At 45.9% G+C, this 13,804-nt stretch overlaps 1 protein-coding gene across 3 annotated transcripts in view; it reads right to left on the bottom strand.

Moving 5' to 3' along the window:
* Positions 1 to 4,568: 4,568 nt before the first annotated feature.
* Positions 4,569 to 13,804, bottom strand: part of MOSPD1 (motile sperm domain containing 1) — a 36,186-nt gene continuing 26,950 nt past the window's right edge. For all 3 annotated transcript variants that reach the window (XM_075259464.1, XM_075259463.1, XM_075259462.1), the window contains exons 3-7: positions 11,506 to 11,760; positions 8,640 to 8,715; positions 7,286 to 7,509; positions 6,654 to 6,815; positions 4,569 to 4,937 (exon numbers count right to left, since the gene is read on the bottom strand). In XM_075259464.1, coding sequence (XP_075115565.1) covers positions 4,906 to 4,937; positions 6,654 to 6,815; positions 7,286 to 7,509; positions 8,640 to 8,715; positions 11,506 to 11,659 — 648 coding nt within the window. In that variant the 5' untranslated portion in view covers positions 11,660 to 11,760 and the 3' untranslated portion in view covers positions 4,569 to 4,905. The remainder of the gene's footprint in view (positions 4,938 to 6,653; positions 6,816 to 7,285; positions 7,510 to 8,639; positions 8,716 to 11,505; positions 11,761 to 13,804) is intronic.

Below are 13,804 nucleotides of genomic sequence, written 5' to 3'. Positions count from 1 at the left end.
ATTTACCGGTCCCTCGCTTCCTCGCAGCGTCTGCTCACAGAGATGTATTGTTCTATTAAATCTTCCTGATTATTTACTGACTGGATCTCTATAACAATTGCCTTTATGGAAATGTGCTCTGCGTCTTTTGTTTTATATATTGCAAGAGAGGGATCACATGTCCTCGAATCTGCCTGTATGTGATGTGTCACACAATGGAATAGACAGTATGACCTAATAATAATAAGAATCATAGTAATGTTATTTATATAGGGCCAACGTATTCCGCAGCACTTTACAAATGAAAGCGCTCATGAACAGACAGTATTTGTCATTACAAGGTGACAAAGAATTAATATATCAAACAATAGGAGGAGAGATTACTGTCTATTAGGAAATGCAAAGACATGAAGCGGCTGTACGGTACTAGTGCGCGCACAAACAGCACATTACTTATGTGTTTTCAGGCCGCCACACACTGTCATTACATACACAGGTATCATAATTTGACCCATGGCCACACAATGCAGTGCCAACCACTTGCCAGTCATTACCCCCAGTGTTCTCAAAAGTGCAACATTGAGCCCTGACCTTACCCTCTATGCACACATTTCACTTTTGGTGAATGGAGGCGATTCACGGACCCTCAGAATATAGGTCATGCATTACTTTTGTCTGTGTTCATGTCTCCCTCCAGGAATTGGACACGTACATGGGACTGTGAAAATACCCAGTTGTATGTGGGGTCATAGAAATGAATAGGTGAAAGACGCGGCCGGCACAGACAATACATACAGTCGTGTGCACGAGGCCTAAGGGATATTTCACATGAGACGGCCAAATAGTAGATGTTTCTTTCTGAAGTGTATTAAGGTGGAGTCGCAGCTAAACCCTACAGTCAGGTGGTGACGCATCGGCCTCGGAACGTGTGACATTGCCTTTATTCTCTGTACATACTTGCCGCTGATCCAAGAGGATGACCGCACTACAAAGAGCAGCAAGTCATCAGCTGCAGACATGAATTCTCCTGGAAGGATTAGCGGTGGGGTTGAGCCGATCTTGACTTTTCAGCATCGATTTTGAAATCCGATTTCCGATCATTTTTCATTCGAACCTGATCTCGATCCCAATTCCGATCCCAATGCAAGTCAATGGGATTTTTTTAATTAATCGGAGATCGGATTTTAAAAACGATCCTATTCACTATACAGCATGGAATCTAACAAGTGAACGCTTTAATTGTTAGAATCCACGCTGTGTAGTGATTTTTTTTAATCACTAAGTAGCCAGAGGATTTTTTTATTAATCCTCTGGCTACTTAGTCCCCCTGGTGTCCACTTACCTGCAGAGATGGCTGGTCCGGTGCCCGGTGTTCTTGTTCTTCTTCGCCTCGCTGCCCCCTGCCTCCCAGATTAGGAGAGTGTGGGCAGGTACTGGGAGGAGAGACGTCACGTCTCCCCGCCCTGTACCCGCCCACACTCTCCTAAGCCACAAGCCCCGCCTTCTTCCTAGCTCTTTAACACTAACCTGGGAGGTGGGGGCAGCGAGGCGAAGAAGAACGAGAACACCAAGCCCCTGACCAGCCATCTCTGCAGGTAAGTAGCTACTAGAGATGTTAGCTAGTCTCCCATTAGAATGAATGGACGCAGCTGGCGTGCAAGGGGTTAAGGCTGTGTGCCGGCTGCTTCCATTCATTTCTATGGAACCGCAGCTGAGCCTTCACACTGAGTATACAGTACTCAGTGTGAAGGCTAACATTGTTAGCTTTTCCCACAATGCTTGGCCAGTAGCCAAGCATTGTGGGAAATAATCACCAATCTCGATCCCACCTAAAAAGATCGTGTTTGAACACGATCGCTCAACCCTAATTAGCGGTCTAATCTGCAGGCGGCAGGTTATAGAGCAGGAGACTTGGAGGAAAAGAATCAGAAGAGTCATTTTATCATCTACACCGGTACTTCTCAAGCTGTATGGCAGGTCTTGTTGTCAAGGCCCAGATCGTTGGCTGGTAAGGCACAGGCCCATTCCAAAGCAGGAATCTAAAGTAGAAACTGAGGTTATAATGCCAGTTATGCTTTATCAGTGCCCTCTATGGCTATAAATGCTGGAGGACCTGTGAAAACATCACAAGACTCTACAGGTCCTCCACCCGGAAGCAGTTCAGTCAGTTTTCCAGCTCAATGCTGTAGTGGGGTCTGCACTGAACTGAGGCCCGGGGTCCACACCGACGCCATTCATGTGACCATCCGACCACAGACCCCGCTCATGCACACAGTCACGTACATGAGGCCTAAGCCCTTATCTTACAATGCAGCCACTGCACACAAGATGATTATGGTAGCAAATATTACATATAGTAAAAAAAATACAAGAGCCACTGGAGCGGGGGGTAGAAGTGTCCAAAAAAAGTGGCACCAAACTACATCAATAAACTGCTAATCGTATAGAAACCAATAGCTTGTTATTGCAGATGGGGAAGAATGGGTTAAGTAGGACCAACACATTTGCTGTTAGAACAGATTGTTTTGTCAGCGGAGCGCTCCTCGCCGCAGCTAGAACATCGTATCCTCCGACTGGTGAACACAATGAGCAGATCTAACAATGTGTCACAGGTTGAAAGATGGTATAAGTGGGGGACGAAAATTGTTGAAATAGGTGTGTGTCATACAGCCGCCATCGGTGCGGAGACTGGTAACAGCGTCTATAGATGTGAGGGAGGGTAAAAAATATGTTTCTAGGCAGAGAAAATGGAAACTGGGTAAAGGTGAAGACCCCGCATTGTGGACACATTTGCAAGGCTGGCTTGATATGCTGGGGTCTAGGAACAGAGTCCCTTTAAGGCTAAGGCCCCACTGAATGGGTTGCAGCTAAAAAACGCTGGTGGCGGGTGCAGCGACTGCGACTTGTAATCGCAAATAATCCAGCAGTGCCTGATCCTGTAGCAACTTGCAGAAGTTGTGGTCACAGCACTCTTTGCAATGTGACCCTATTCACAGGGTAAGAGGGCGATCTTGTATCGTATGTACCAAATAACCTCAGTCAATAAGGACTTAATCACATGCTGTGTAACGGACGGTACATGCCGCCAGAAATAAGATTTATGTAGACTATGTATTAGCAGTTCCTTCTGGGACATATGTGCAGCAGCGGCGCCAGGAATGTGTCACTGGGCACAAGGGGATTTATTGTGTTGAATCCATTATGGTGACTGCAGTCGCGTCCTGTAGTCATTGTACCTGTTCAATGCTGTCAAAGTCCAGAATGCAATGTCCGCAGCGTGAACACATCTGAGCTCTCCTCACTGCTAACTGGCTGGCCATGCAGATTAGTATTGTGACGCTAGGCCCTTGTAAATGCTGGACGTGTGCTGAAACTACTGCAATACCTGGCCTGACGAATACTAGGTAATGGGGTTATGCAACATACAAAATGTATCCTCTATTTATAAGACAGGGGATACATTGCTGAATGGTGGAGGTCCAAAAACTGAGACTCCCTAGCAATCCTGAGAATGGGGGTGTTTTACCTGAGCATGTGGTGGACACAGATGTGCCCCTGTTCCATTCATTTCTATAGGAGTAATAGAAGTAGCCAAAGCACATTGCAGGGCTGAGCCCTCCCTGAAATGCATGGAACAGGGGCGCGTCTGTGTCCACCACTATATTCTCAATGGGAGCCTCCACCAATCGGCAATTCGTCTTCCAGCCTATGGATAAGTAATGATTGTGACATAACCCCTGTAAGGCGCCCCCTAGTGGCGATGAGACACAGCCTGCCTCTTGTATCACGTGACAATGCCACTGCCCTCGGACACAATGAGGCGCCTTTACTTATAGTGCCAGATTTATCATGGTAGGATACTTGCACATCTTTAGGGACATTTTTTCCAACTGTACACGATCCATTTACTGTTTGTTATGCCAAAATTTTTTGGTGAAGTCACTCTCTTGTCTACAAGGAGTTTCTAATATCCGGTGCAAGGTATGTACACCAGTTTTGCAGCCCAGTTTGCACCCAGAATTTTGCAATTCTTTCTCGTAAGTAATTCTGCCTCTTCGCTTCCACCTTAGCAGATTCCAGATAAGCTCAGTCTGTGGGGTACTGGTGCCTTGAGTTGGGGGCTCCATGTCTGGGTAATGTATCTTATTGGGAGCAGTATGGTTACTATAGTTGTATTTCAGGGGCTACAAGCACCACACCAGCATGTTCATTTTTGGCTACAGACAGTGAACATAATAAGGTGGTCCTGGGTTTAGAATAAAATTACTGTAATAGTTCCCCATTTGCACACCTTCATTGGCATCCATATGGCCAGGGCCCCCGTCCTCAAAGGGGCCCCCGGGATTTGCTGATGCTCCAGATCCCAGGAGCTCCGCTGCTGTATCGGCTTGCTGTGCACACCGATACTGATTAATTCTATCACCGAGCAGGGAGCTATTGCTCCCCCCCCACCGATGAGATCTTTAAAATCCCGGAAGACCCCTTTAAGAATGCTCCAAACCTGCAATAAGTATTATAATGATTACCATGAATACATTAGTTATATTCGCACATCACCATGTGACACGGCCGCCGTACTAGATGACACGTTATTTCCATTCTTTTTTATTATTACTGAAAAATGAAACACAAACAAAATGTAGAAAATGACCGTCCATTGTACAATAAAAGTATCGTATAGGCATACATAGAAAACGCATTTTCTTCATATTTCTTTCACAGACGTCATTTAACAAAAGATCTCGGTTGTCTGTAACAAAGTCGCCGTCAATAGGTTTTCAGCCATTCGGTGACGGATATACACGGATAAAACAGGTTACTCGTCTGCCATTTTTCTTAAAACCCTTCGCTATGTCTGTATGGAGGGAATGCGGTCCACGCAATGAAGTGAATAGACACCGTTGTAGTTCGGGTGAACTAAAACCTTCATGTTCGCAGAACAACCATCGTTATAAGACCTGCAGACGACAAGGTGAGGACAAGGATCAATGATATTAATGTGCCGGGCACAGATAAAGGATATTAGGTTATATGTGTATTACATGGATGCAGAAATATAACATTGCAAAGTACAGTATATACTTATAGCATGCTGCAGCGGGTTACACTGAGGCCACCCACAGGCTGCAAACAGGTACTGCAGCCCAGTGATACAAAGGTCTTCAATACAATTCTAATCAGTATTTTGCATAACCAGAACCCATGTATATTCACTATTACTGAAAATATATTAAGATTGAGGATGAGGTCACCATAGGTCATGAAAGCAGCACCAAATGCTGCAAATAGCACTGCGGTAAGTAATGGGGACTGAGAGAGGGAAGGAGAACACAAACTTCCGTAAATGACTGGGGCAACAATGGTGGGATTAGAACCCAGGACTCCAGCTACTCTCAGTGGTTAGCACTGCAGCCTTACAGCGCTGGAGTCCTGGGTTCTAATCCCACCAAGGACAACATCTGCAAGGAGTTTGTATGTTCTCCCCAATTTGCGTGGATTTCCTCCCATACTCCAAAGACATACTGATAGGGGGAAAAAAAATGTACATTGTGAGCCCTATATGGGGCTCACAATCTACAAAGAACAATTTCCGTAATTGCCTGCTGCAATATGCCGATTGGAGAGCACCTAGAGGAATTAGCTTCTCTACTCTACAGAGATGCATTATACAAGGTAAGGGCGTATACATGCACTCATATAATGAATCATACGAGCCTCATAATGTGGATTTATGGATCAACAGCTGGAACATAGAACAGGGCTCAGTCTGTACAATGTCGGATCAATGGATGTGTATGTAGAAATACATCATTATATAGAGGTTAGGAGGAGCTGAATATAGAAAGCCATCACGGGAGTCCTAAAAATGCATAGGTAATAAATACTGTATGGCAATGCAAAGCTACATTATAGCAAAGTCAGACTCCTACATGGCCATACGAAAGCTCTGATCTCGCCTGTAGTACAGTCTCTTCTATCCGGTAGCTTTAGTTTGTTGTTTTTTATGACCCAGCTCAACCAAAAAATTTGAGTTGAATAGTTTCATAAGGTTATGCACATGTCTGATACGGATGGCCTAACCTTAGTATACACCGTCAGTATTAGATTTGCAAGGATCTGACAGCTGGGACCCCCGCAGGCCTGCTGGAACAGGACAACATGGATTCTGGGAAGGTTTACATGCCGAGAGCTGCACTACTAACGTGCCATACAAAGTGTGGTGTCAGGTTTGGGTACTGCAGTGTTGCCCCATGGAAGTCTATAAGACCCTGCTATAGTAGTAGTAGAGGGATGCAAGGCCCAAAGTGGTGGGTGGGTGTGAACGTAGGGTCCCAACCCCAGGTGTATATATGTAATAATTATTATAAGACCATGCTATAGTACCCAAACCCAGCACTACACTGTGTATAGCAAGTGAGCAGTGGAACGCCTTGCATGTAAACAACACCAGGAGCCATTATGTCCCGAAACAACAGACCCACTGTTGGACCCCTGCAGATCTAGTGTGGATGGCCTATCCCCAGGAGAGCCTAGGTAGATAACCCCCTCTAAGTCTACAGGGGGATGTCTAACACATATCGTCTATATGAATTCATGCATAAATACACCACGTAATATGGCTCCAGGGTGCACGAGATGGAACGTTATTTGGTGTCCAGCAGAATATTTTTTACCTAATACATAGGCAGCCACTAATTTCTGATTCACACTTAAGTGGAGGTAGAGAGGCACAACTGATTCCATTTCACCCAGAGTGGGCATCATCAGTGCGGCAATGCAAACCATGCCAAGGAAGACCATCAGCAGGCTGGGTCCTGAGGAAGAATTTCTGACATCTGGAAGAAGAAGTGAAAGTCAATGGATCACTGGTTAAAATGCAAATAAGGAAGAAGATTTACACTTGTCACTAGCAATTTTGGCTATATAATAAAGCTCATAGGGATGTTACCAATAATTATCGATATATGATGGCTGGCACGTTGGCACGATTTGTGGCCATAACACAGCTGGGTGACGTCACCTTTACAATAGAACAATAATTACCTTTACTATTCTTTGCTCTTGAACTGCTCTCTGTATTGTAATAGGGGAAAGAAACTTACATCTATATATACATTGGCTTGTATGCCTATAAACCAGAGGTATATACTGTACATATATGTATATGGCTATATTCATATAAAGCCACAGCGCTCTGCCGGATCTATTACACAATGAACCTCACTGACTGATTCTGATATCTAGTATTGCCAAACATCGCCATTCTCCATGGCCGCCCCCTGCACAATCCGATAAGGTCACCCACCTGGCTGGCATGGCGTCTGCTCAAAGAAGACACTTTCTGCTAAATGTTCCTTGATCCTCTTCTCTTCTTCCTCTTTGTGCTGTTGCTCCTTAGCTGATGGAAGAAGCGTTGCTATGACCTCTTTGCGCCCCAGCGCTTTTCTCTGGCTTTGTTCGGACACTTGAAGGCGGAATTTGTCAATAACGCCAAAGTGACTGGCTCGGACATCTTTGTGTCGGATAACGCTGGAGTACAAAGGAATAAACACAACAGAGGAGATCAGTAGCCCCGTATATCTGTAATGTCACCTTGTATACGTTCTAGTGTTACATATAGGAATGTTACGTCACTCTATCCGTATATAGACTAAGGACAGAGGAAAGGGTGTGAATCCATTCCCGAAACCTCCCGTATCCAGCACTGCCTACAGAAAGGGCCATGACACTATATTGAATGCATTTTCAGCACGAACACAGTCACCATTATCAAAGAGTCCTGCGCCAAAACCGAGGTCGCAATAGCTGCACTCACATTCTTTGCACTGCTACTCTCAAGAAATGTGGCAAGACGGTTTGCAAATGGTTGGCCAAAATTCTTAGCCCAAATTTGGTTAAGGACTTGAATATCTCAAGAAACAATCCAAACAAATATGACAACCTCCCACAACCACCGGGCGGCCGCACACGGACACACAGGGACTAAAACTATTGCCAGTCTACTAAAGGGAGTCCACCATGTCCCCGAAGCAATCAAACTACCACCACGTTACAGAACATATTACCATAAAACACCTCTGTTATGTATATTGAAAAACAACTTGGAATTTGTGTGCAAATGAGGCAGCTGGTGCACTGGGGGCGGGCCTTCAGCCCTGGAGGACTGTTTGGCTGCTCAAGTAGCATGGATGATGTCATAGCAGTAGAAGGAGCAACTGTCAGTATATGGGGTGACATAGGCAGGAGATGGTAGGGGTCATAGTGGTGAGAGTAGCGCTCCAGGTAGATGATGGCCCGCCCCCAGTGCACCAAATGATTAATTTGCATAAGACTTCAAAGTTGACATATAACAAAGGTATCGCTGTTGTGCTCTGTAACATGGTGCTGGCTATGAATAAGCTTAGGGGAGGAGGTAGAATCCCTTTAAGTAACTCTTTAAATAATGGAGCAATGCAGCTGCACTAGATAGAAGTGCTTATTCATATAGACGGCCATGGCTTTCTGAGATCAGTCCTTGGTCAATGACTCCCCGTACAGAATATACTCGGTTATTTATGATACAACAGGTCCCTTGTCGCTTCGTCTATTTATTCCATTTGTTAAGCTAGATTTATAAGGGCAATGTCAAGAATAACTCGCATGGGCCGTGAAATACTCACATATCAACGCAGCACTGAGGTTTCACCGCACCCGCAGCATCAACAACAGTGTACTTGTTTGGGGATGTGCACAGGACTGTAGGGAAAGAAGAGACTTGGTGAATAAAGATCTGTGCTCCATTACTCAGATTTTATGTTGCAGTAAAGGGGTGCAGTATGCAGGGGGGGTGCAGTATGCAGGGGGGTGCAGTATGCAGGGGGGTGCAGTATGCAGGGGGGTGCAGTATGCAGGGGGGTGCAGTATGCAGGGGGGTGCAGTATACAGGGGGGTGCAGTATGCCCTATTGGGACAGATTTCATTCATTGCATTGCAAAAAGTGACATCTGGGGCAAAAATTCACGTTTCAATCTACATTTTAATACAGACAATTGGCAGCTATAGTCATGTGATGTTCATTATCACGTCTGTCCACCATATGTTGTGATATTATGTGCACAATGCTAATTGGGAAAGGTAATTACATTGAATAGTTTATGGGTTTTTGGGTTTTTTTTAATTGCAAAATGTACTATTTTATTTCCCTGCCTATACAATATATCTTACCAATGAAAGAGGGGTTCCAGTTAGAACAAGGTACAAGTTTGGATAGGGGGTAACTTGTTAATGGGTGAGGGTCCCACCACTGAGAAACGTGGCGGATTGCCTGCCAGTTCCAAACAGGGCGCCTGGTCACATAGTATATTTTAATGGGGACAGCTCAGACTTAGAATATAGGGCTGTGTAACGTGCAGAGAAAATGAGAGGAGGGTCTCTGCACGGACATTATAAACCGTCCAGGAAGCAATTGAATAGCAGCATTCCCATATACCAATAAGGACGGTATCCTGGGATAACCATGGCTGGCTTAGGGCAGTTTGCACATGAAATAACCATCGCACAATAGTGAGGGGAGGCAAAATCTGAAAGCAATGCAGACTAAGCCGCTCAGGTCACGGTGAGCTCCAGACGGGGCCGCTGAGATATCCTGCGCTCACCGTCCGCCCATCTTTCCATTACAGAACACTCCTCGTATGAACCATGTAATTTAAGAGTTCTTGGAAAATGACAATGCAAAGTAACAACATTCTGGCAAGTTCAGAAACTTCTCCCTTCCTAAGTAAACTGTGATGTCCTGCCAAGCAAAATAACATACCGTATACTGACGCACGCAACCTGGTACTATATAACCCAGAAGTGTCTTTAATACCCTTTAAGGAACTCTTGATAAGATTCACAACCAGAGGGGGAAATTTAGGAAGGAGGAAAAAAAACGGTTAAAAAGTTGCAATTTTTCACGGAAACCCGTTTTGCACGATAACTTGCAACTTTTTTTTTTTTTTCTCCTTTTATACCCCGCCCAGCACTTTACACAGGAAAAACAGTACAGGGTTTATATAGTCAGACAATGTAATCTCATGTAATAGATCATGGGATCGGGACCAAAATGTAATGCACTTTATTTAAAAATGTTGCTGCTTTCCACCTGAAAAATCCTCCCAAAGTTCCTGCCACTAAGGAGTCGCTTCCTTCTAGGCAATCTGCTGCTCACTCCTTGTTACTAGGGAAGGTCCAGCTATAGAAACTATTAAAAAAGCAAGACTAACTGCAGAAGAACTGATAGGACACCACGTATGAAGGCATATACAGCCAGGGAACAGAGTGCCCAGGAAGATATGTTTCAACTTGTCATGATAGAAGGGGCTGGACCCTACTATAATTTAGGCTAGAACCAGGAGTCCACTAAAGCACCAATCTGTCCTAACCCATAGATGTCATAGTATTGCTGTACTGCCACACATTTTAATAATGCTTTCATTATAGTCAATGTGGCCTGTTGGCCATCGATAGTGTCTGCTGTTTCAGTGGTCCGTTGTTCTGGTCCTCCAACACACGCTCAGGCACCGATGTAATATAGAGTAAGCCACAAAGGAAAGGCCTATTTTTTAGCATGGGAGGAATATGCAAGATGTAAATAGGGAGACAGTGCCTCTGTTATGCTGCCCTCTATAGGAAGAACCCTGAACATCATGCCCGACTTTCCCAGAAGCCTCCTATAGAGGGCAGCATAACAGAGGCACAGTCTCCCTATTTACATTTTGGGAGACAGATTTGCATATTCCTGCCATGATCCCTTGCAGTGGAGCGACTATGGCTGTATAAGTCTCCACACCCCTAATAGGTGGTCTCTCCTTAAGGAGTGACATTATCCCCATAATCTGCTCTCTCAGCCTCTCACTTCTACCAAGTCAGTTCTCTCTACGCTGCGCTGACGAGGTCCAACCAGACCGAAACGGCCATCCATAGCTGAGAAACTGACTTGGTAAAAATCCCACATTATGCAGTAAAGGCTTCTGGGAAAGTCGGGCATGACGTTCAGGGTGCTTCCTATAGAGGGCAGCATAACAGAGGCACTGTCTCCCTGTTTACATCTTGGGAGACAGATTTGCATATTCCTCCCATGATCCCTTACAGTGGAGCGACTATGGCTGTATAAGTCTCCACACACCTAATAGGTGGTCTCTCCATAAGGAGTGACATTATCCCCATATTTTTTAGCAATCAATGTTGTTAGTTTTGGTGCCTGATGTGCTATTTAGGCTCTGTACTGTCAAGAGGGCGGGGTCAGGGAGGAGCAGCAAGGGGGTGTGATTCTGAGCTCTGACACTGGCTGCCTCTGATTGGAGCTCTGAATCACACGCCCCCTGCCTGACACCGCCCACCTTACAGAGCTTACATAGCACATCAGGCACCAAAACTACCTGCACTGCTCAGGAATGGTGGGGGCTACTGAGAAAATACCAAAGAGTCATCCTTTTAACTCTTTCCTAAAATTAAAAAAATATATATCAGAACCAAACAGAGTCATTGGTTTCTTGTGACACTTACCTTTAAACTTTAAGGCAAATTCATAGGGGTTGTACAAAGTTAACACCTGCTTGTGAGTCGACTGATCATCGGCATAAAATATAAGTTCTGTTGGAAAGACAAAGACGGGAAGGTTTCCTTCCACTAGCTCTGGCTGCCGTTTATGTTGCTGCATTGGCACAGTGTCTGTGTTTCCTCCCCAGCTCCTTTTGTCTCTTGAACTTTCAAGTCTTGTTTTCTTGGTGCTTGGAAGACCTCTAGTGCATGCTGTCAGTTCTGCAGGAGGAAGAGGAGCATCAATACAGCAGTCCTCACAAGACATAGGCAATCCTTGAAGGAACTCTGGGCCTAGCTCCAGTCTGCTCGGTAATGGGGCTATTACAATAATCGCCTCCTGTAGACCTAAGGGGCGCAGGTTCTATTCTGCTCTAGATCCGGAGATCTTACACAATCAATGCTGCATTTTTTCTTAACCCCTTTTATACAACGAGTCAATGGAAGTTTTGCAAGAAATAAGCCCTATATGGGGCTCACAATCTACATAGAGGAAAGAAAAGGCTGCATAGAAGTTAAACATGTGGTTGTGCATAATGGATATACAAGCCCCGTTACGGATAATATATGGATTGAGGTCTGCAGAAGGTAATGTGCTGTAATATAGCTTTATATGGCGGCGAATGTTGTGGCAGTAACTACAGCAGCGAGCGGTGACATGAGGTGAACGCTCCATTATACACACTTGGCAGCGGCCGCGGAGTTCATTGTGCTGCCAGACAAATAGGTAAGTATACTGCCAGGACTACGAGGATGTCCTATATATCCTGCTACCGCCATAGAGTGTATGTGCTCAGATGATCTTTTCGTCATGTATAGCCTGTATAGCCCGGGAAGTCTAGCATGTGAATGGACTCCGCTTAGCAGTGGCGTAACTAGGAGTGGCGGGGCCCCGTGGTGAACTTTTGACATGGCCCCCCCCCCGACTGACACTGAAGACCTCGACCGACCCCCTCCTACGCATTCCTACGCGCCCTATTATACCCCATAGTGACCCCTGCACACAGTATTATGTCCCATAGTGGCTCCTGCACACAGTATTATGTCCCATAGTGGCCCCTGCACACAGTATTATGTCCCATAGTGGCCCCTGCACACAGTATTATGTCCCATAGTAGCCCCTGCACACAGTATTATGTCCCATAGTGGCCCCTGCACACAGTATTATCCCCCATAGTGGCCCCAGCACACAGTATTATGCCCCATAGTGGCCCCTGCACACAGTATTATGCCCCATAGTGGCCCCTGCACACAGTATTATCCCCCCATAGTGGCCCCTGCACACAGTATTATGTCCCATAGTGGCCCCTGCACACAGTATTATGCCCCATAGTGGCCCCTGCACACAGTATTATGTCCCATAGTGGCCCCTGCACACAGTATTATGTCCCATAGTGGCCCCTGCACACAGTATTATGTCCCATAGTGGCCCCTGCACACAGTATTATGTCCCATAGTGGCCCCTGCACACAGTATTATCCCCATAGTGGCCCCTGCACACAGTATTATGTCCCATAGTGGCCCCTGCACACAGTATTATCCCCCATAGTGGCCCCTGCACACAGTATTATGCCCCATAGTGGCCCCTGCACACAGTATTATCCCCCATAGTGGCCCCTGCACACAGTATTATGCCCCATAGTGGCCCCTGCACACAGTATTATCCCCCATAGTGGCCCCTGCACACAGTATTATGTCCCATAGTGATCCCTGCACACAGTATTATGTCCCATAGTGGCCCCTGCACACAGTATTATCCCCATAGTGGCCCCTGCACACAGTATTATGTCCCATAGTGGCCCCTGCACACAGTATTATCCCCCATAGTGGCCCCTGCACACAGTATTATCCCCCCATAGTGGCCCCTGCACACAGTATTATGTCCCATAGTGACCCCTGCACACAGTATTATGCCCTATAGTGCCCCCTGCACACAGTATTATGTCCCATAGTGGCCCCTGCACACAGTATTATCCCCCATAGTGGCCCCTGCACACAGTATTATCCTCCATAGTGGCCCCTGCACACAGTATTATGTCCCATAGTGGCCCCTGCACTCAGTATTATCCCCCATAGTGGCCCCTGCACACAGTATTATGCCCTATAGTGGCCCCTGCACACAGTATGTAGCCCCATAGTGGCCCCTGCACACAGTATTATTCCCCATAGTGGCCCCTGCACACAGTATTATGTCCCATAGTGGCCCCTGCACACAGTATTATGCCCTATAGTGGCCCCTGCACACAGTATAATGCCCCATAGTGGC

The sequence above is a fragment of the Leptodactylus fuscus genome, chromosome 11, assembly GCF_031893055.1.
Source record: "Leptodactylus fuscus isolate aLepFus1 chromosome 11, aLepFus1.hap2, whole genome shotgun sequence".
Lineage (NCBI taxonomy): Eukaryota > Metazoa > Chordata > Amphibia > Anura > Leptodactylidae > Leptodactylus > Leptodactylus fuscus.
The sequence above is the reverse complement of the archived record's forward strand: the minus strand, read 5'-3'. Positions and strand labels throughout refer to the sequence as shown.